This window comes from Antedon mediterranea, chromosome 10 (assembly GCF_964355755.1).
Source record: "Antedon mediterranea chromosome 10, ecAntMedi1.1, whole genome shotgun sequence".
NCBI lineage: Eukaryota > Metazoa > Echinodermata > Crinoidea > Comatulida > Antedonidae > Antedon > Antedon mediterranea.
The window spans coordinates 23,807,515-23,829,295 of record NC_092679.1 but is presented as its reverse complement, the minus strand read 5'-3'; the positions used below and the strand labels follow the sequence as shown (position 1 = coordinate 23,829,295).

Sequence of the window (21,781 nt, the reverse complement as noted above, 5' to 3'; positions counted from 1 at the left end):
TATCTGAAAAATATTCTTAAATTATATTATTTTGTGTTGTGAAATAATGATTTTGATAAAATATTGATTGTTCAAAATGATACCCTAAAATACAAATCTGCTGTTGGTTATTTTAAGTGTTTTTGTTGGTGTTATTTATTATTCCAAAATAAAGATACATTTCAATTATAAAATAAAAGTCACTCGTTATCGTGAATGTGTTTGTATTATCAACATTGTTGATCACGAATGGAGCCTCGGGTATTAGAGCTGGTGTGTACCGAAAAAAGTGAAAAAAAACAACATTTTTTCAAAAATGATTACACACTTCATGGATAAACCCATTTTGGGCGAGTTCCTAAGAGTTTGATGTTTGATGATTTGGTACAGCAAACAACTGCTCTCTTTATTTATTGTTTTATCATTCTGCTGTGTATTTATTGTCAGTCCGAGTCCGTATCACGTATTTCTAACTCAGCTGAACGCCATAAGACGACATACGCGCCGAGTATATAGCCGAATAGGGGGAATCTGCGGACCTTTAGGACTGCTGTCTGAGCTTATGTACAGGATAAAGTTGCTGTCATTGGTGTTTTTGTCATCCCCAATATATACTGCTACCATTAAAAAAGATTCAACCTTGTATCGCTTCACATGAATAAACCCATTTGGGCGTGGCCCTAAAATGTTGCTGTTTGGCGCCCCGTACAGGATTAAGTTGCTGTCATTGGTGATGTAATCATTAGTAGCCCACTGCGAATGATATCCAAAAAAGTTTATCCTTGTATCGCTTCACATAAATAAATGCATTTTTACCCCCCTATGTTATGATCCCCACAGGCCCTGTGTACAGGCTGTGACCCGGCAGCAATGTCGAATATTGCATCTCGCCCTAATACGCACCTAACTACATCATCAAACCTTTTGTATCTTTTCACATGAATAAATCTTCCGGGCGCCCGGTCTAGACTCCCTCCAATCGGACCTCTCCAATTAAAAATTGGAAGAAAATCAGACAAAAACTACAGGTACGTAAATGGATAGGACAGACAGACAAACCTGAAGACCCGGACTTTCAGTCTTCGGGGAGATAATTCATTCTGACACTATATTTTCTCTCTAAATGATGTAATTTAAAGACTAATAATAAATAGCGCCGCCGGTCTTTAGTTGGAGGGGTTCGAATTAGGGACTAAAGCTACTAAGGACTACCTGGGTCTCCCAAAGTGGACTTTAATTGGAGGGAAACCTTGTGAATATCTTATTCCTCAAGAAATAAATGATATTGAACTTATGGGCCATCGTAATTTCTTGTTGTAGAGGGCGACATATTGTTTCAACAAAAAACACGGGTCGGTAGAGACGACGTAGGCCTAGAGACAGCATGTGGGTTGTGTTTCAGGTAGGCCTAGGGTAGGCCTACAAACAACAATGTCCAGAATAATGTGTAGGCTCGCTAGGCTATATATATATTTAAAAAAGGTCATCAAACTAGGCTAGATCTACTTCTGTACGGTTTATTATGATAGTTAATTAGACCTAGGCTTGGCCTTACTACAACCTCAGCAGTCAGCGCGGCAGACAGAGACTGAGAGAGGTGCGACAAGCGAGTGTGAGTGCTGTGTGTTGTGTGGTAGGCTAGCTAGTAGAGGGCCTAGGCTATATATAGGTAGTAAGCCGCTATCTATAGGCTTTCTTTAATTCTATTCCTTTATTTTAGACATCCGACGTGGGTTCATCTTACTCTTTCTTAGTCTTAAAAAATGTTAATTCTAAAACATCTCACTCGGATATGACTAGTAGGCTAGGCCTAGCTAGTTGTTGATGTAAAGCTAGGCCTAGGACTGTTATTAATTTTTTAGTGGTATTAATATTTAAAGTATTATTTATTAAATAATAAATTAAATATTTTAGTTTGAAATGGTTTAAGTATTGGTATTAAGGCCTAGTATAGAATACACAGTAGTAGGCCCTAAATAAGAAATTTCCCTGGCAATATTCATTTATAAAGTTATTAAATAACTATATACTTTTTGATGAATAAAGAGATTGATTTGACATTATTTATTATTAGAAATGGTATATTAAAGAAAGGAAAATTATGTATTACTGTAACTACATTTGTTATTGATTTTCAGATATCAACATGAATCTCTGTCACATGTGTCAAAAGCACTGGTGGTGCATTGGACTTAAACGGCTAAATAGTCTAAATATATTACCGACCGTGCAACAGTTTAGTATATTGCACAACACATCGCCAACATCTGTTCAACAGGGTATTGGAGATAACACCATCATCCCAGTATTCGTTGGTTTTGCTCCTGAACAGAACACTGATGTTCATATTAACTGTAATTCATCACATCTAAAGAGAAAAGTGGTTTCTAAATCCATAATATGTGGTCAGCAGTTTTCACCAACTAGCAAAACAATATACAGGAATTCTCTGAGGAATGCTAAAGAGAATGAATTTATTCCAATTCCTCTTCAGCAACGTCTTCAAAAAGAGTTTGATTGGGGCGTGGAGCCTTGTTTGCGGGCTCTAGTTGAAAAATACAAAACTCCTGATATAACTGCTACACGTCTAGAAAAAGGCATAACTGTCAAGTTATGCCGGACCTCTGCTCAACATCGCCTAGAAAAAGTTACACCTTCCAAATTGCTTACTACCCGTCCGTCAGTATCAGTTGTAAAACATAGTTTACCAAATTCTATATTAAGAACAAATAATCTATTAAGATTGCGTCTTAGCAGTAATTATGTCTTTTCTCGTAATTGCGCATCAACAACGTTCGAAGATGACTCGTTTGTTCAAAAATTGCGAAAAGACTTCCAATGTCTGCGACAACAGAATTGTAAATATTTTTTGAAGACAGAGTTTGCAAAAGTCGTAAAGGAATTAATTTGGCCCGGTGATTCACTAAAACATGAAACATCACAAATTGTAGAAATAACGGCAGGTGTGGATCAGTTTTATATATTATTTATTAAATTTTGTTCAAATTGTTTACAATGCCACAACTAAATACTTCTTTTATATCGATGAGATACTTAATTTTATCTCTGCACAGGGAAGAACAATGTGGTCTGTGTCTGCTGCGAGAATATAAATAATTTAACAACTTACGAATAAATTGCCTTGAGCATAAATGAGACAAATGTCAAATGAAATTATGTTCTCAAAACAAATAGCCAATAGATTGTGTGTTGGAATTGTTTTTTGGTGCATTTTTGTTGTGAATACTATTAGCATTTTGCAAAGCACGCTCGTTGAGCTTGTGCACTCTTTGTGTTCATAATCAGTGTACCATGTCCCGCATACCTGGCTCAGCCTATATATTGTGCCAGTTCTGCAGTACATTTCATTTCGAAACCTGAGCTGCACTGACGAGATCTAATAAGATCGAAACAGTACTGTCTGCAGATTGTATATAAATTTTAACAATTTTTTATTGATAAACTTTTTCTGTTTTCACATATCTTAATTTTATTGTTTTTTGTATGTATTTTTATCATGTTTTTGAACCTTGGAATATAAATTTAGCTTGAATGTTATCCGATTATCACTGTTAACTGCAATGTTATTTTGACCATTGAGCTTTTTTTTCAAGTACTGTGGCTCATCATGTCCTTTATATTCTGACCATATCTCATTCAAAATTAATTATATATAATGTATGAATTACTAATTTAATAATCATCCTAACTTTACAGTTTGATTATATTTCAGGAGCTGGAGTACTGACGAGACATTTACTAGCAGGTGGTGTAGGTAACCTTATTGTTATTTATATTTCAGGAGCTGGAGTACTGACGAGACATTTACTAGCAGGTGGAGTAGGTAACCTTATTGTTATTGAGAAAGAGCCTGGACTGGTTCCGATATTAAAACAACTAGAAGCTGAGCCTGGGAAGCGCTATCAAGTTGTCGCGGGCGACAGTTTTACTGTGCTGAGGACGCTGCAATCATTCAAGGACGCTTGTGTTGACATGTCCGGGATATTTGAACAAAAGCTTAGTAATGAAAATTGCCCCAATGTTAATGGTTAGTATTTTTTATGAAACACATTTCGAATCCTTGCTATTTGATTGGTTGTTTTTGTGTCACATTTACCTATCATTTCATTGGTCATAAAGATTGCCCCATGAACATTGCAACTAACCTGCAGAATGGGTTGATTTTAAATGATTTTTTCTTCATTGTTTATGATGTCCTTCCCAAAACATACTCTCCCACCTGATTCTCTGTACTGTATCTCCACATACTGTATTTAATTAAAAGGGTCACATAGAATATGTATCGCATATATGTATTGCTTGAAAGAGCAATGTATAATAAACTATACACCTACTTAACGAAATATGCACTCTTAAACCCCCACCAATACGGATTCCGAGCTAAGCACTCAACATCCCACGCCATACTTGAACTAACAAAACACATAATCACATCTTTCGAGAACAAGAAATACTTAATTAGCGTATTTATGGACCTATCAAAGGCATTCGATGTAATGAATCATGATATTTTGCTTAAAAAGATACATCACTATGGTATACGAGGAACTGGTTACAAATGGATTCAAAGCTATTTACAAGAACGAAAACAATTTGTACAAATAAATCAAACCAAATCATCACTCCAACATATTAAATGTGGAGTACCGCAAGGGTCCATTCTTGGACCCTTGTTATTTCTTATCTATGTTAACGATATTATTAGAGTAAGTGATAAAATAAACGTGATTTCCTTTGCAGATGATACCACTGTTTTCATGAGTGATAATAATATAAACAATCTTATAGACACATTAAATATTGAACTTTCAAAAATTAATAAATGGGTTATGACAAACAAACTTATTTTAAATGTCGATAAGACTAACTACATTATTTTTAGACCTCGACAAAAAAAGATCCCTGAAATTACTTCCCAAATCCAAATTAGCAATTCAATATTACAAAGAGAACAAACAGTTATGTTTCTCGGAATACATATAAATGAACATTTATGTTGGAAACCCCATATAAACTGCATCTCAAATAAAATCGCTAAATCCATTGGTATCATCTACAAGGTAAAACACGTCTTTCCTAAACATTTTCTTTTAAATTCGTACAATGCGTTTAGCTTACCAAACCTCTATTACTGCAATATAATATGGGGAAATGAATATCCAACAAACTTAGAAAAAATACATAAATTACAAAAACGTATAGCTAGAATGATTACAAACTCACCGATGAGAACAGCCTCCAAACCACTATTACAAAGTTTAAAAATGTTAAATATATACGATATAAATAAAATTCAAATTGCATGCTTTATGTTCAAATATCATCTCCAGGAACTTCCCATCTATCCCTATAAACAACTTGATTGATTTAAACCCTAAAACTGATCGCTTAAAGACATTAAGAAACGCAAATAAGATATATATTCCACACAGTAGACTAGAAATTAATAAAAGATCAATTTTCATTGAAGGACCAACTTACTGGAATAAACTTCAGTCTACTCTAGAATGACCTCGCTCCCTATGCTAAAGTACAATATTAAAAAGATGATATTTGAAACATATTGCTAGCTACTATTGCTACTTCAAAATTGGGGTTGTAAATATTTTGCTTATCTCACTTTATTTTTTTTTCTTTTTCTGTCTCAAAATGTCATTTTTGTTAATGTAATGCGTCCGTATATGTTTTATGTTTATGCTTAGGACTACAAAGACAAGCCACTTTGGCTTCTGTGTATCTTAACCCATAAACTATGTATCTACGTATCTTTATTATCAATGTAATTATTGTATACATTTGAGTGGAGTAATATGACCTATGATACAAGTGCCATATAGTGTGATGCATATGACACTGTATTATAGAATTTTCCAAGTAACCTCCAGGGGGTAAAACCATATTAGGCAAGCCCATACTCCGTACTCTGAAGGTTTTACTGTTTTGGTTTATACTTTAGTAAAATAGAATATTTTACATCTTCATTTTGAAATATTCTTAAATTAAACATGCAAAGCTGATTTTACATTGTTTATTTCACTACTATTGCAGAGCCTGTAATTAAAGTGGTTGGGAGCATAGCCAATAAAATGACAGAGAGAACAAACTTGTACACTTTAGCAGTCTTGCAGTTGCAAAGATTTGGTGTTTTCAAATTTGGCCCAGTGGAGTGCAACCTGTTAATGTTTGAAAAAACATATAAGGTAAATGCTAATCGTAGTCAAATTCTTTAAAATGTTCTTGATTGCATCATTAAATTTGAAAAGAAAGGATTCTTTTTTACGAGGGTAGATAATCTACAGCTCTAAATCAAACTTTATGTGACAAAAAAATGTGATGTGCCCATATATGGACATGATGATGTCATATCACTACCATATTTGGACAGATCACACTCTTGTTGTCAAACTAGTATGATAGTGTAAACAGAGCTTTAGTCTAGATCAGTACTAATGTAAAAATAAATAAATAAATGAGAAAAATGTGATTTATCTGACTCTGGTTGTCTACTTGACGTTGAGATGCAGTACAGCTAGGTTGTAATTATATTTAGGTGTTTTTCCTTTTTTTCAGACTTTAACTCAAGGGCCTACAAGCTATATGGTCAAGTATCAAGCCATCTCAGTATTAATGCAGATAGGCTTCCAAATGGAATGTTTACACACTGTAAGATATCTGTTTTGTGCTTGTATATTGCGTCAGACAATTGGCAAGTGCATTTATAGTAACACAGCTTGTTTTGCTCTTTCTTTTTCTGAATTTAGGTAAGTCTTTCATCGTTGCTATTCCAAGAAAAGGCAGGCAAAGCCAAGGTAGTATAAATATTACAACACAAATCCTTTAAGCTTTGTAGGGTTTGAATAACGCTCCTTTACCTGAAATGGCCTTTCAAACTAGAGACAAACGGCAACAATACCAGTAAATAGGCCTTATTTTTATTTACTTAAATGACAATGTTATGTTCAATTATCCCTAACCAGCAGGCAAATTGTAAAATTAAAGAAGGGGGTTCGAGAGTTGTAAAGCTACAGACTTGTGATGGATGGACCACCCTCATAAAATGTTGTTATAAATAAACTAAACTAGGGAAAGCATACATTAAAATTTACATACAATTTTTTTTAATATTTAACAGAATGACAGAATTTGCTTGGTGAAGCTGACTCCAAAGATGGAAATGTTCAACGAAAACAATATGACCGCAGAAGAAACTTCTCTCTTTATATATTTTGTTCGAAATATGATGACAAAACGAAAGCAGAATTTACTTAAGATTTTAGAGTAGGAATTTCTCTTTATTTTTGTATGTTTTATGAAATATATGAGTGATATTTAATATTTTATATTTGTCTATTTTGACATTTTGGTTCTATTACTGTGGGGCTGACTGTTTTAAAAACTATTTGTCATTCTTGGTGTAAATGAATTGTATAATTTAATTGTCTCATTGCATTGTAATGAAGCTAAATTGTTATTATGCTATACTATTTTGTGCATTGATGAGATCAAGAATGGCCCGATAGAGATGGTGCGGTGTTGTACACACGAAACAAACATCCATTATCGGGCTCTCTGGGTTCCCTGATGATATTAGATATTTAAAGGAAGTTAGTCACTTTGAAAGATGGAAATCCCCCAGTAGGGTATTCTTTTATTTTTCTCGGGAAATATTATTTTTCTCATACAAAAACACAGTAAATTTATTTTTTTATAAAAAAAAAATTGTATTCATTTATTACATTACACAATAAATTATTATTTGATCATGTTGGATGTACGTAAGGTTGTCACATAAATTTTGCTGTATCCCTACTCAATTTCCTATGTTTTGGTTTTGTGTATTTAGAGTATGGGCGCCCGGTAGCAGCTATATATGCATAGATCTTGGTTACAACGAGCACACAAGGACTGGTGACGTGAAGGCTATGGACTACTTGAGACTGTTTACACGCATTCTAAAGATGGACTCGTTTAATGGTCATTGGATCGGCGAGGACATCATGGACCACTGGGGGATGACCGATGACATTGAGAATAGTGTGCTGCAAGATATGTATTGATGTGTACAGGTCAGTCAATGCCTCTTATTCTAGATCGATCCGATATATTACATATGTGAACATGATTGGTCAAAAAGGCATCACATGACTACCGATCTGAGGATGCCCATTGGGCAATATAACTTGTTTTTGCATACAACACACATTTATATTTTATATAATTGCGCTGAAGGAGGGTTAGTGTTATTGGGGTTTTTCAGTAATTTGCCTTTTGATTTTTACATAATACTGTTTGATTTTACCAAATATGCAAATTAAATGGCCAGTTTTATAATACACTTGAGTGTATGCTTGCATTTTGATTGGTTAATTAAGTATCACATGCCATTCGCAGTTCTTGTATATATTTTCTGACGTAGTAGAGATAAATGCAATTGTGAAATCAGTCTATAAATTATTTTCTCGTTTGCAAGAAAATGTGATTTTCATCTTTGTTAACTATAATGGATAAAAATAAAAAGAAAATCCAAAAATGATGCTTAAATAATATATTTAAAATAACTTTAGACAAATATTTCAAGTAAAAAAGTATAAATAGATGTTTACTCTTTGTATATTAGTACACCTAAACATAATCCTTTATTAATCAATTTAACTATTATTTTAAAGACGTAAATCGGAAAAATGTTAGCAATAATGATAAATCTAAATTGCTTACTGCTATCAACTTTCAACAAGGACACAACCCAAAACAGTATCTCACAGTTCCAATTTCTGACCTTTAACCCTGACTATGTATATATTGATATAATGAATTCAAACATTTATTAAACCCATAAAACTTTAGAAAACTTAATTAAATCAGGGGCAGATTCAAAAATTAGAAAAGAGTGTCCAAAAACACAATTTACACACAAATTTTCAAAAAAAAAAATATTGAAACCCACCTAAAAATAGTGTGGGTGATGATCCTCTTTCATCCACACCCCCTTTCCCCTCTTGAATCTGCCCCTGTATACATATAGGCTTACATATATAGCAATATGCTTTTACTTTACAAACAAATATTAAAGATGCACGGTCACTTCTTAAAAAAATAAAATTATAAAGCTTAAAAAAAAACTTTTGGTGGATTTAAAATACATTTATAAACGTTTTCAGCTAGACATTTCAGTATGGGACTTCTTGATGGTTAGTTAATGTTTTTTAATTTTTTAATTTATCATTAATAACTTTTATTCAGTCAACTAAAGTAGTGACGGTGAACCTTTATATTTCTTTGGTTTTTCCAAACACAGTTTGTTTTTGTTGTTTTCTTTTTGTATATACCCTGGTCTTTTAAATCTATAATTTATTTTTTAAATACTGTACATAAACAGAAGATACAGAAGGAATGTACAAAGCATTGCACAGTTATTTAAAATCCGGTATCAGAGAATTGTTTGCTAGATGAACTACCGTATTGTCTCTAATAAACGCCCCGGGTCGTTGCATTTTTTTCAAAAAGGGGTGGGGGCATTTATTGGAGGTACATTTTAACACCCAAAAATACCTAAACAGGCTGCTTTAAAACAGTTAAAAAGTTTTTTATTTGTTGAAAAACAAGTTAATGTGCAAGCTATATCTAGGCCTTATCCCGTTTGCTAGTTATTTGACCAGCAATAAGTCCATCGCTAGTGGGTGAAATAAATATATTTTCCATTTAATACCAATCTAAGGATACACAGGCAATTCTATTTGAGCACTCATTACAATACGGAGAAATCTCAGAGGGGGCGTTTATTAGAAACAATAGGGTAATTTAATTGGATTCAAGTTGATCATTTGGCATTTTCTTTAATACTGTATATCAATCAGATGTTATATATTTTTATTTCAATATAATATATTATTTAAATAACCTATTCTACATAAATTTATCATCAATAAGTCCTTTGTATTCTGTTAGAATCTTTTCTTCTCATATATTTTTTTATACGTTCTTCAAGATTTATTTGTGTCTTCACAATTTTGTCTGTTCCACGAAGACGAAATTCGCTACCCTTAATTTCTGTATTAACCATTGCTATATAACGTATATTTGTTTCGAAATTACAACACATGCATTTAGAGGGCATTAAGATTGTGTCTAGTTTCTGGTGGTTAGTTACGTTGTTGGGTTGTATTTGTCGAACATCTGCGACTTTGATCATCAAATGTTTGTGCGATGTTTTCCACGATACGACTTCAAAGCTGAATAAAACGTTTTTACTGTTCATTGCTCGTTTCCACTTGCCATCTAGGGGACAATTGGAGCACTGTGTGCAGGCTACGGAAAAAAGAAAAAATAAGTTTATTAATTTTATCTACAGCATAGTTAATAGTATTGTGAAAATGTTGTGTTGTGTGCTGTTTTCTTGTGTACCACCAGAGGGTGTATTTATTTGCATAACATGCACAAGCCTGTCGTTGAGCAAGTTTGTATTGTTGTTGTTTGACCAGGGGTCATACTGGGGTTGGTGTTGATAACAGTAAAAGTACCCCTCTTTTTCGACATTCTATAAGGGGATACTTTCCCGTGGAAGAAATAAGTAGGAATACATCCTCTTTAAGGGGCCACTTTGTCTACTTATTAAAGGTGTTTTAATTTACTGTGGTTGTGGATGGTAGTATACTGTGGAATTTTTACTATATGGAAAATAAACCATATTACATACAAGAAAATTATAAAGTAAAAGTATGTTTAGGAAGAAGTAGAGAAAGAAAATAAAATGTTTAAAATAAATTTTCTGCATGCAAAGGGTAGGAAAGTAAGGGATCATGTATAAATTGCTCTACTGACTGCAGGTACTGTATTAACTAATATACATGATATATTTACTGTGTGATATACATAGTGAGGCAATCACAGCAATAAACAGTGATATTAACCCAAAAAAAACTTTCTATTGCATATCAACAGAGCAAACAATGTAGCACCTAGTAGTAGAATAATCTCGACATGGTCCCTTAAACTCAGTTCTCACTGGGCCTCAACGTAAGAACATACAGTAAGTACATTTGACCAATCACAAATGACGAATTAATTCGTCATTGGTCAACTCACTTGTGATGCGTTCATGTCCTTGCGTTGTGTTCTAGTGTAAGCCAAGCTTATTAGATGAGTTAAAACAGATAAAGGAAAATTATATTAAACAAAAAATCAAATTAAATAAGCAGAAATTAGTATGCAAAAGAAAACAAAAACAAGCTAATAATAAGTTTATGAAATATTGCATAGAGAATAAAAGTAGAATAGTTAGTGGTAAATAGTCACATACTATATGCAAAGTAAAATTAATTTGTTTGTAAAGTTGCAAAAAACGTGGGAAAGCTATACAAAGTGGCATATACCAGGAAAATTAGTAATTAATAGGTGTATTTTTTATGGTAAATATATAATTTAAAATCTTGTTTTAATTTTTATATTATTTTAAAGTATTATGTACAAAAATAATTATAGGAACGGTCGTTATAAATGTTTCCAATTAATGCCAAACATAGTAAGTAATTCCATGCATTTTATTTGTATTTTTTAATCTGTTACAGCATTTAGTTCCATGAGTGCTGACCTCACCTGATATTGTCACTACCTAAATTTGTTTCTGTAGTAAGATCATCTGTTAACATGGAAGAAATAATATTTCTTAGACCTAATTTTTGATTTTATATTATAAAATTGCAGAAAGGAATTTTAGGAGAGTCCCCAGAAGTATAGAAAGAATAAGAAAGCATTACATGGCAGGATGACATCCATTAAGACAGCATGATTACTGTTCACCTCTTTACATGTCCTTGTCAAATTACTGATAGCTTGACCCGCTGGACAGCAGTGTTCTGACCATTTTGGTGTCAGTTTGTTTAAAGGTATCGGTACACCTTTGCAACAGAATTGGCTTGTATAGTTGAACGTCCTGCTTCTACAGCATGCCGTATGTTTTTTGTTTTTTCGTAGCTTACCGAGGCAGCAGATCTGTTCATCCGGGTTGTAGTTTCTTTCTTCGCAGCATTCTGTTCCTTTGGACAGGTCGCAGACACTTGACCCGCAACAGGTTGACTCGGTTGTCAGATATATTGTTCCGTCACAGCATCCTCGCTCAGACTTGTTAAATGGCAATCCAGAACAGCATCCGTGAGTTTCGTTAGACGCACAAGGTTGTACAATAATTGCAATGTCATTTGAAAGTTCAGAAGTTTGGCTGGTTTCTGCGTTATTGATTTCTGGTACATCAGTTGTTTCGGTAGCGACAATAGTTGATGTTTCAACAACGCAAGTGGCATTGGATAGATTTATTATCGAGTTATCGCAACAGGCGTCCAATCTGGAGTTGTAAGGTCGATCATTACAGCATTGTTCATTTCCATGCGCTAAATTCTGTATAGTACCACCGCAGCACCTCTGTCGTTCTTTGATCATGAGTTCACCATTACAGCAGCTGGTCTGACTACTATCTATCACGTTGCCCTCGCAGCATATACTGTGATCACCATGCTGTGCGTATTTCATTACACCACTGCAGCATATCTGTGGAAAATTATAAAGAATGTCTCTTGTGTGAATTCGTCCCCCACAGCATGTTTCCTCAGAAGGATTTCTGATAATTCTCGGTCCACAACATTCACCAGCGAGTACATCTGTGTACCAGATACCTCCACAACAGGTACCCTTTGTGTTGTCATAGTTTTCAACATCACAACACATCGATGGCTGACTCTTTTTGTAGATGAATTCCGAGGATGTTTTACAACAGCTGTCTTCAGTCGAATTAAAGAGAATAGTACCACAGCACTCCATGTCTTTTTCTTTTGGGTATCGGTTATTCTCACAGCACACCTCTTGTTCTGTGTTCAGGATGTATTCGCCGCAACAGACACCATCATGCACAGGGTATCGTATACCTTCGCACACAGTTTCTGTGGAATTGTGGGATACTTGTCCAGTACAAAGTGTTCTGTTGTGCTCAGTAGATAGTAACTTTCCGTCACAGCAGACCGTCATGTCATCATTCATGTTCTTGAGATGCTCACCACAACATATCAGATCTATAAAACAAAATCAAATTATTTAAAACCTGGTTTCTAAGCATTTTATCTGTTAAGCTCTCATATATTGCTACCATATTTGGGCATATCATACTTTTTTTTACTAGTTTGATAGAGTGTAGACAGAGCTTTAGATGGATGATTGTGTTTTACAATACCTAATTTTAGGGCTACATTTTTTTTTCCATTTTTAGGTGGTTTATTTATTTTTTTTTTTTTGCAGTAATCAAATTTGTTAAAAAATTTTTCAATGATCAACTACCAATATGTTTATGGACTTTCTGTGAAATCTTTTTCAAATCATCAAAAACTCTGGACCTCATTTGAATGTAGCAGATTTCCCAGCTTAACCCGACTCCCAACCATACTACTGAGTAGTAGTAGAAGTATGCTTAAAACACAACTAGGGAATCAATTCAAACACACCAACACTAACAGCTCAAAAAGAGAGAGACATTTGAATATGGCTGTATAAAACTGTATGGTATTTTTTTTTAAAACATGGATTCTGATTTAGATGAGGGAGCCATTTTGTGGAGTCTCTGCCCTATTCCTATCATTTCGCTCTAACTTTCTAGTTGTATAGTACCTCTATGGTCTTTGATCGTACCTGTTGAGTTTTTAGCATACAGTTTTGAACCACCACAGCAGATTTCAGTTTCAGCATTATAGCCAACAGAATTGCAACAATCTTTGGAACCCAATGGAGTACCTGGTGTTTGGTATACCTACAAGTGACAACATAGCACAAATTGAGTATCAATACATGAATGGCGATGTAAAGCTCTGTCTACACTATCAAACAAAAACAAGTGTGATGTTCCCAAATATGGTAGTGATATGCTTAAATATGGTAGTAATATGACATCATTATGTCTATATATGGACACATATTTTTAATGTCACATAAAGTTTGATAGTGTAGACAGAGGTTAAATGCAAAACATATGAAGGCCTACATTTTTAGAGTGGGAAATGAGCTTCAGTAGGGGTGTCACAAAGTAGTTCTACTACCAGTGTATGCTGGTGTATTAAGATATGTTTTTTATAGTGTTGTATGTTTTCATAGATGTATTCTGTATATAAAGGGATATAAGTTCAAATTTGTTTAGGACCCTCAACACAGATAAGGTTTTCCTGCATTTGAAACTTGGTTTGAGGAGGGTCTTCCTGCTTTAATCTTTTCTATAACTTATTATTATTATTATTATTATTTATTAAAAAATTATAGTTTAAAGAACGTTATAGAATACTAGTCTTACCCCATTCTTACAACATGTTTGCCCAGGCCCAATGAGTTCTCCAAAACAACAAGATTGATGATTTGGATTGTAACAGTGTCCACCACAGGATTTTGGTATCGTCTGATTATCAATCTTATCGCACACTTGACTACCAGCACAGATTTGAGTGCGGTTATCGTAGGCAGTTGTACCACAGCATCTGTTGTTAGGGAGGTTACAAATGAATTATTGAATAAATATTACTACCGTATTTATTTGAATAAATGCCCCTCGCGACTAAATGACATGGGGACTTTATTTTCTGCCACATGCAGTATTCTATGTCTTTGCACATTTCTATTTGTAGTGGAATTTATTGACTTCCAAAATCTACAATTGACAGAGCATTTTGATTTTATTGTATTTTATCACTTCTTGATATTAATTGATTCTCCATTTTAAAAATACTAACTTGCTATATACAAGTGGTATTGGAAACACACTTCCTCCACAACACGATTGAATGTCTGGAAAGTATGCTTGAGTTGATCCACCCTCACAGCAATGACGTTCCTGATTATACTCGTTAAAGTGGTCATATATTTCTCCTGCACATACAAGGCGATTGTTGTCATGCCGAATTAAGGTAACTGCTCCATCAGTGCATTTCTATAAGAAACAGTTGAATATAAATATATTCTATTGATAGGGGAGAGAAAGAGTGGTATAGCATAATAGTAAAGGATATCAGACTGGAATATGAGAGGCATTGTTTCGAGACGCAATGCGGGTGAGTTAAAAAAGTTCAAATAGTGCATCAATTTTGCTCGACATAATTTGATCGATAAACAAGCGAAAATAACTTTAAAACAACACAGAGAAGAAGTCAACCTGCAATTAGAGGGATACAGACGATGTAAATATCCAAGGACAATGAAGGAATTGTTGATGTGAAAAACCTCTGAACAAAGTGTACTGTATGGGCACCCCAACGCAACACAACAAAAGCTCAATTCTTTACCTTTTCATTGGAGTCATAGGTCATCACTGTTCTTTCAACATTATACTGGTGGCAGACACTATCATCATTTGAATGATTCTTTTTATAAATGTTGTCATTGTCGCAGATAGACAGAGAATCATTATATATCTGATAGCCGCAACATTTTCCAATTTGATTCGGATAAATGTTTGTTTGAAAAATACCTGGAAAAAAAATGCCTTGTTTATAGGAAGCTAAAAACGCCTTTGGATAAGTGTTGGATATAAAAAGCGTTTACACAGAAATGTGAAACTGTAAATAGAGAAACTTTTTGAAATAATGAGGATGCAACTCAAATGAGTTGACCAATCACAAGCGACAGTTTGAATGACCTATCGCGGCCTGGTTGGTAAAATTGCTTCAGAAACCAAGCTTTAGACTACAGTACATCAGCTTCGCACTCTTTGCTCACCTTGATTTCCATAACCATAACCCATGCAGCAAGTGTCTGTTGCCAACCAGTATAGACTGTCACCACAGCACTGATCTCCATTCACGCGTGAGATAACCATATTGTTATCACAGCAGATATGGGTACTTGAGTTGTAAGTATTCTCACCACAGCACTCTGTGTCGTTTGCCCACTTCACATGGCGTTTACCACTACAGCAAAGATCAGTTACTGTATTGTATATTTCTGTGATAAAATAGATAGAATACCTAGTTGAAAAACTGGAATACAATATGTGTTAATAATTGAATTCTTTCCTAAACCTTTTGATTTAACCATATCGGATTTACATTAACACAATCGGCAAGTGTTCCAATATAAAAACTACACAGATGAGTGCCCTTTTTAGAACATGGTCTCATAATCAGCCATAACTCATTAACAAAAGCTTTTTAATTATGTTGTATGAATAAAAAAAATGTCTTCTGGATTCAAACTGCTCACATATCGGGCAAGTACCCTCTAAAACAAATGGGAAAACCCCCACAGTAAAATTATTCCGTAAAATTAATTTATTGTTTAGTTAGGTACAGTATTAGTGGTTAGTGGTACTGGGTGGTAATTGTTCTGGTCATAGCATCATATTAAAGTTGGTCATATTGTTGCTATTTATATCAAAACTGTGTATCCATTTTTTACTTAAAAATTTAATTTATTGTGAAGGGGACTGTGCAAATAATGGCAACATTTTTAGAGCAACAGCCAATAAAAAAGCAGAGAATAAATTGTGTGTTTTGGTCGGAACATGATGTTTTAGTAAGTCATCCAGGTTTTTGAATGGTACATACTATACAAGGTTTTGATACCAAACTGGTAAACCAGCAGCAGAATGTGAATCTTCTGATAACTACAATATACCTTCTCCATGATCACAGCACCTCACATCAGGTGAAGACCTCTCATAAAGGTGATCATTACAGCATATGTGTGTGTTATCCAAGTAGCTATCAAGTCCACAGCATTTTTTTACAGCATTCTTCTCTGGTATGCCTTGAGCAATTCTTCCATATCTTTTCTTTTCTATGTCTACGATGCAGCAACCGTCTTTGTACGAATTGTAAGCAGTATTATAACAAATTGCAACATCTGTAAGATTAAAGTACCTCAAATAAATAAATGAAATATGTAATTTTGATACAGCACTTCATGCACAAATCTTCTTAAAAGCACATTATTACCTGAGCCATTGTTTGATTGAAACATACACCGATAATGTCGGCGCTGTTTTCTTTTGACCTCTATATAGCCAGCAAGGTTATTGTAAATTTATCAGGTCACATAGTTTTTAAATTGTTGAAAAAGTAGTAGTACTAGTAGTGGTTTGGTAGAAAAACACTCTCTGTTGTCACAAGACTATCTAAAAACAATGTTATTCCTGGTCCTAGGAATGGTTTTTATTTAAAGGAAGGATGTATATTCAGGCAATACTTACGTTTATCATATACTCCTTGTGGTGTAGATGTAAAGCATTGATGTGTTTCACGATTGTAACTAATATTACGACAACAGTCTGTCATGCCATTTTCTTTGCTCAGTCGTTTGTTATCACAGCATAATTCAGTGTCTGGACTGTATGCGACAATACCACAACATTCTTGGCCAGCTTCATATGCTACTACCTCCTTCATAGAAATAAATGATCATAATTCTACTGCAGTTACTGCAGTAAAATACATTTTTCACTGCAATATTGTTTTTTTTTTTTCTCAATAAGTTATATGAAAGTAATGAAAAAGATTGTCTTCACCCTCATCTACCATCCAATATTTCTTAAACAGAGGAACGCTGACATAATGTTTAATAATTTAATATTTGTAAAATATAGATATAAAATGTAGTTAAATATCTGAGACCCCTTTTAGTGCAAACATCTCCTCTCCTTATCTTTAACCCCCTTCCCACCCTTATCCCCTTCCATCCTCCTCTTCCACATCCACCCCCCCCCCCTCAAATTTTTATTTCATTCCTATGTCAGTTTATTGTGCACTGTCATTTATTGTGTCCCCTTAGACTTTAGTTAAATTCATTTCAAAGCATGAGTATACCTTATTACAGCACATTTCATTGTCATTATTGTAAGTTTTCAAACCGCAGCATGTTTTCTCGTTTAATCCATCGTATCTGGACTGCACAACACCCTGATCACCATCGCCACAACATACTTGGGTGTCGGGGTCATATACGTCTGTTAGTTTACAGCATTCACCCCGCCCTGCCACTACCTTATGTTTCACAAAGGAGGGCAAGTAGCTGTAGTCTGCGCAGCATGTTTGAATACTTGGTTTGTAAACTTCTAATCCTTCACAGCAGCTTTCTGAATTATAGATTAATATAATATTTAAGATGTAAACATTTTGTATAATAAAGATCCACACCACAAAGAAAATCAAGAATAAGATTAATAAAATATCAAATAAAGCTATGTCTACACTGTCATTCAAACTTTATGTGACAAAAAATGTGATGTGCCAATATATGAAAATGATGATGTCATATCACTACCATATTTGGGCACATCACACTTTTCTCAAAATAGTTTGATAGTGTATACAGAGCTTTAGCCGTTTTGTAGTTTCAGATTTTCCGTAATTGACCCAAGCGGCTCAACTTGCCTCAGTTTGCGACACTGATGCATCTACGACACATGCTTATTTGTTGTCGGTTCCCGCTTTATATATGCAATGTCATTTTCCTATGGCACATTGCATCGATGTACATCGTTGTATTGTGCCACTAGGATGCAACGCAAGGGTATTGACCAATCAAAAGCAATGAATTATTCAAACTGTCGCTTGTGATTGGTCAATTGCACTGCGGCTTGCATCCTTGCGCTATGTGCTAGTGGGAACCAAGCTTAAGTGGGAGCCATGATTCAGCCTACATACTGTAGTGTAATTTGTTTTTATCTGATTTATTACAGGGGACATAATGGTTCATATTAAATCTATGCAGAGTTTGAATTACATGCTACTTTCTTTCTACTACTGCTTTTTGAATACCATGGTACAGACGATTGAAGAAACTGTCTTACTCTATTATTGTAGCATAGCTAGAACTGTTGCAGAATCAATTGGCTGAGGGAAACTGAGTGTAGCAAGTGGTTTAAGCTAATCCACTTCGGTCGTTCAGACAGTAAAACTCCTTTCACACCGGGGTCTCAACGTTGGTGCACTGGTACTGCCGTATTGAATGGTTTGCACCCCAGTGTGGGTAGATTGCTTAGGCAATGTGATAGAAACTTTATTAACCATAATGATGGCACCACCTGCTTGCAAACAGTCTGCCTAGTTGAGATCATAACACCTGTCTCATATACAGCAATACCAAGGTTAAACACTGGTTCTTATCAGATCACCATATTTAAGCAACTTGGGCCAAGTAGATAACTTGGAGAACGTCGAGGCATTGGTAGGTATCTTGGTAGTCGCTGTGGGAGGGTTCTAAAGGGCCTAATCTGATGATTTTTTCAGTTTCCTGTTAAGCTTGAGGACGATAATAATTACGTTACTTTTATTTTTGTCTAAAGATACACTTTACGAGAAAAAATAAAGATTAATTCTGACCCACCTGTTGCTTTATCATACGTTCTGTTAAAACAGCATTCACGTGTATGAGTGTCAATCCATTCGCCCATGCAGCATTCTTTGTGTGATGATTTCAGTATGGCATTGCCACCACAACACTTGTGTGTTTGTGTGTTAATTAGGTCATTACCGCCTAATTAAAAAAAATTTGAAATCTGTCACAAATTTTGTTTAAGAACCACAGTACTCAATAGACCCCTCAATGTTCTTTACATTTTTGTTTTTAATCATGAATGAAACACTTTTATCAAAACTATACTCTTTAATAATATATAATTAATTATAGTTTATGGTCCTCCATGATATAACACATAAGTATATTCTTGTCATTTGATTGGTTGATTTTGTATCACATGGTGTTGGTTATTCCATTTTAAACCAACACACCTAAGTATATTCTTGTTATTTGATTGGTTGATTTTGTGTCGCATGCTGTTGGTTAATCCATTTTAAACCAACACAACTATAAAGTATATTCTTGTTATTTGATTGGTTGATTTTGTGTCACATGCTGTTTGTTATTTCTTCTATTCAAATATTAATATTCAAAGTAATATTCAATGGTACTAATGAGGTTTTTTTGTGAACCAAAACCAGACATGTATATAATAGTATTAAGTTTATTATTTTAGTATGGATTTAAATTTGTTAATACAAAAGTACTGTATACTGTACTTACAGCATTTGCTTGATATCGTAAAGTCGATTTCGTATAAGTTACCGCCACAGCATCTTTGTAGCTGGTCATCGTAACTTGTGCCACCACATGGTAATTCAGCTACAATACATTTAAAAAATAAAATTACAAGTTAGTACCTGTACACGTATTTATAAATATCGGTTATACTTTCCTTGACACCTAGGGACACCTAGATTGATATATTTAATTGTTTTTGTTCTATCCCATATGCATCCAAATTGATACCTAGACACACAACACAGTGTATAAACTCTAACCTGATTTTAGCAATGGCATTTGAGAATAAAATGGATTGACGAGGTTCCTAAATCTAAAAATTTACTTGTTAGTAGACTTACTGTATTTTAATTAATTTCTATTCATGCAATAAGAATAAAATCTGTGAAATACAGATTAAATACTACTTTGCCGTTTGTCGTTTAACTTAATATTATTAAAACGATAAATATTTTGACACATGTGGCGTTTCATACGTATACTACTTGGGCTCGTAAACTCTAGTTTTCAGACAAAACTCAAAACGCCGACTAGTGGACTAACATAAAAAAAAATAACTACAGACTTGAAGCAAGTCTACTTTTGTCGTTGCGTAAATTTTGATATAACAATAAAAAAACACCTTTTTTTGTAGAAAGAAAATATAAGTACATTATCTATTTACATGGGGTAAAGCCAAGTACCGCAAGTGAAATCATATTATTAATATGATTTCAAAATCAGATGATCGGCAGATAAATAAATATTTTTTTGTAATGAAAAACCCCGGGTTATGATGCGATTACTGCGTTTGCGGGAAGCAGGTGGATAGCCTACATTTATAAACACTTAATACAAAATTACTATTTCTATTTAAATATTTTCGCGAATAATTTCTGCTGGAGTAAATTTCTACCATCAAAATCGCACTGAAATGATTACGAAATAAATAATTTAGGATTACGTTTATTATTTATGAAATAAATAAATAATATTTACGTCATCATCTGCAAACAATTTAAATATTAATTTTTGTTTTTCTAAATAAACATGTTTAAAGTCTGTGGACATTACAGCAATTATCTTTACTATGAGCACTTTCCTGTGCTGTAAGCCTATTAAATTATTACCTGCGGTATATTGTTCTCTGATAACGAAATAAAAACCCACAAATTGTGATCGTATCCTGTTCCAATCCGCGTACGTTACACGCGGCGTAGGCCTTGATTCACTTTTTTAATTTAGCGGTGTTAACGAAATAAAATCGCGTCTGTCTATCTAAAGCTCACACGACTACACAGCCATGTAATCCTTGGATGGAGAGCATCCAGTAAGCATACCCTTCTCCGAAAAGAGAAAAGTTTACGTTTAGACATAGAATTTGGATAAAGTAGGTTTAACGTTGAATAGCAGATGCATACTGGTCATAACGGACACGTACACAACATTCCCGGTCCGAAAATACAAATTGTTTATAAACTTTTCTGATTTCATATCCAAAATTATAAGAAAAGACAAAAATGAAATAAGCTTAAGCTTACCCGTAACGTTATCCCTGCCCGTAATATTATTCTAATCGCAGGCGTTAATAATATGCATATTCCCCTACATTTAAACAAAGTTAAATTAGGCTAAGCACCCACTCGTCGAACCCATAAGCCCGATTAGAAAATTATTCGCGTAATAAATTACTACTGTATAACTTACTTCTTGATTGTACTGATAAAATTAACTTCCCCACAAATAA

At 34.1% G+C, this 21,781-nt stretch overlaps 2 protein-coding genes across 5 annotated transcripts; one reads left to right on the top strand and one right to left on the bottom strand.

Annotated features, from left to right (window-relative positions):
- The first annotated feature begins 1,330 nt into the window (after positions 1-1,330).
- Positions 1,331-20,959, top strand: LOC140060016 (dimethyladenosine transferase 2, mitochondrial-like). Of its 2 annotated transcripts, none has more exons than XM_072106049.1 (9): positions 1,331-1,381; positions 2,118-2,942; positions 3,782-4,027; positions 6,049-6,200; positions 6,571-6,663; positions 6,762-6,809; positions 7,133-7,278; positions 7,844-8,066; positions 18,695-20,959. In XM_072106049.1, exons 2-8 carry the CDS (start codon positions 2,126-2,128, stop codon positions 8,055-8,057), a joined length of 1,716 nt encoding a protein of 571 aa, XP_071962150.1. In that variant the 5' UTR covers positions 1,331-1,381; positions 2,118-2,125; the 3' UTR covers positions 8,058-8,066; positions 18,695-20,959. The 2 variants fall into 2 exon arrangements, with proteins under 2 accessions (XP_071962150.1, XP_071962149.1); XM_072106048.1 differs by having other exon boundaries at positions 1,359-1,426.
- On the bottom strand, positions 8,586-20,115 carry LOC140060015 (uncharacterized). 3 transcript variants are annotated; one of them, XM_072106047.1, is made up of 13 exons: positions 20,038-20,115; positions 19,342-19,491; positions 17,820-18,088; positions 17,207-17,396; positions 16,633-16,860; positions 15,736-15,960; positions 15,303-15,487; positions 14,754-14,950; positions 14,321-14,501; positions 13,669-13,786; positions 11,976-13,058; positions 11,593-11,635; positions 10,154-10,305 (listed from the first exon to the last, which is right to left on the bottom strand). In XM_072106047.1, exons 2-13 carry the CDS (start codon positions 19,406-19,408, stop codon positions 10,245-10,247), a joined length of 2,847 nt encoding a protein of 948 aa, XP_071962148.1. In that variant the 5' UTR covers positions 19,409-19,491; positions 20,038-20,115; the 3' UTR covers positions 10,154-10,244. The 3 variants fall into 3 exon arrangements, with proteins under 3 accessions (XP_071962145.1, XP_071962148.1, XP_071962147.1); XM_072106044.1 differs by lacking the exon at positions 11,593-11,635 and having other exon boundaries at positions 8,586-10,305; positions 11,754-13,058; XM_072106046.1 differs by lacking the exon at positions 11,593-11,635 and having other exon boundaries at positions 10,162-10,305; positions 11,797-13,058.
- Positions 20,960-21,781: the final 822 nt, after the last annotated feature.

What these genes read in the sequence shown, in the direction of transcription:
- LOC140060016 (XM_072106048.1), top strand. An exon ending in AAATTGCCCCAATGTTAATG is followed by an intron (nt 4,028 to 6,048) that starts GTTAGTATTTTT and finishes CTACTATTGCAG; the next exon opens with AGCCTGTAATTAAAGTGGTT. An exon ending in TGTTTGAAAAAACATATAAG is followed by an intron (nt 6,201 to 6,570) that starts GTAAATGCTAAT and finishes CCTTTTTTTCAG; the next exon opens with ACTTTAACTCAAGGGCCTAC.
- LOC140060015 (XM_072106044.1), bottom strand. Translation starts at nt 19,408, where the DNA reads ATGGGCGAATGGATTGACACTCATACACGTGAATGCTGTTTTAACAGA. An exon ending in GTATGCTAAAAACTCAACAG is followed by an intron (nt 13,059 to 13,668) that starts GTACGATCAAAG and finishes TTTGTTTTATAG; the next exon opens with ATCTGATATGTTGTGGTGAG. An exon ending in AATGGATGTCATCCTGCCAT is followed by an intron (nt 10,306 to 11,753) that starts GTAATGCTTTCT and finishes TTTTTTCCGTAG; the next exon opens with CCTGCACACAGTGCTCCAAT.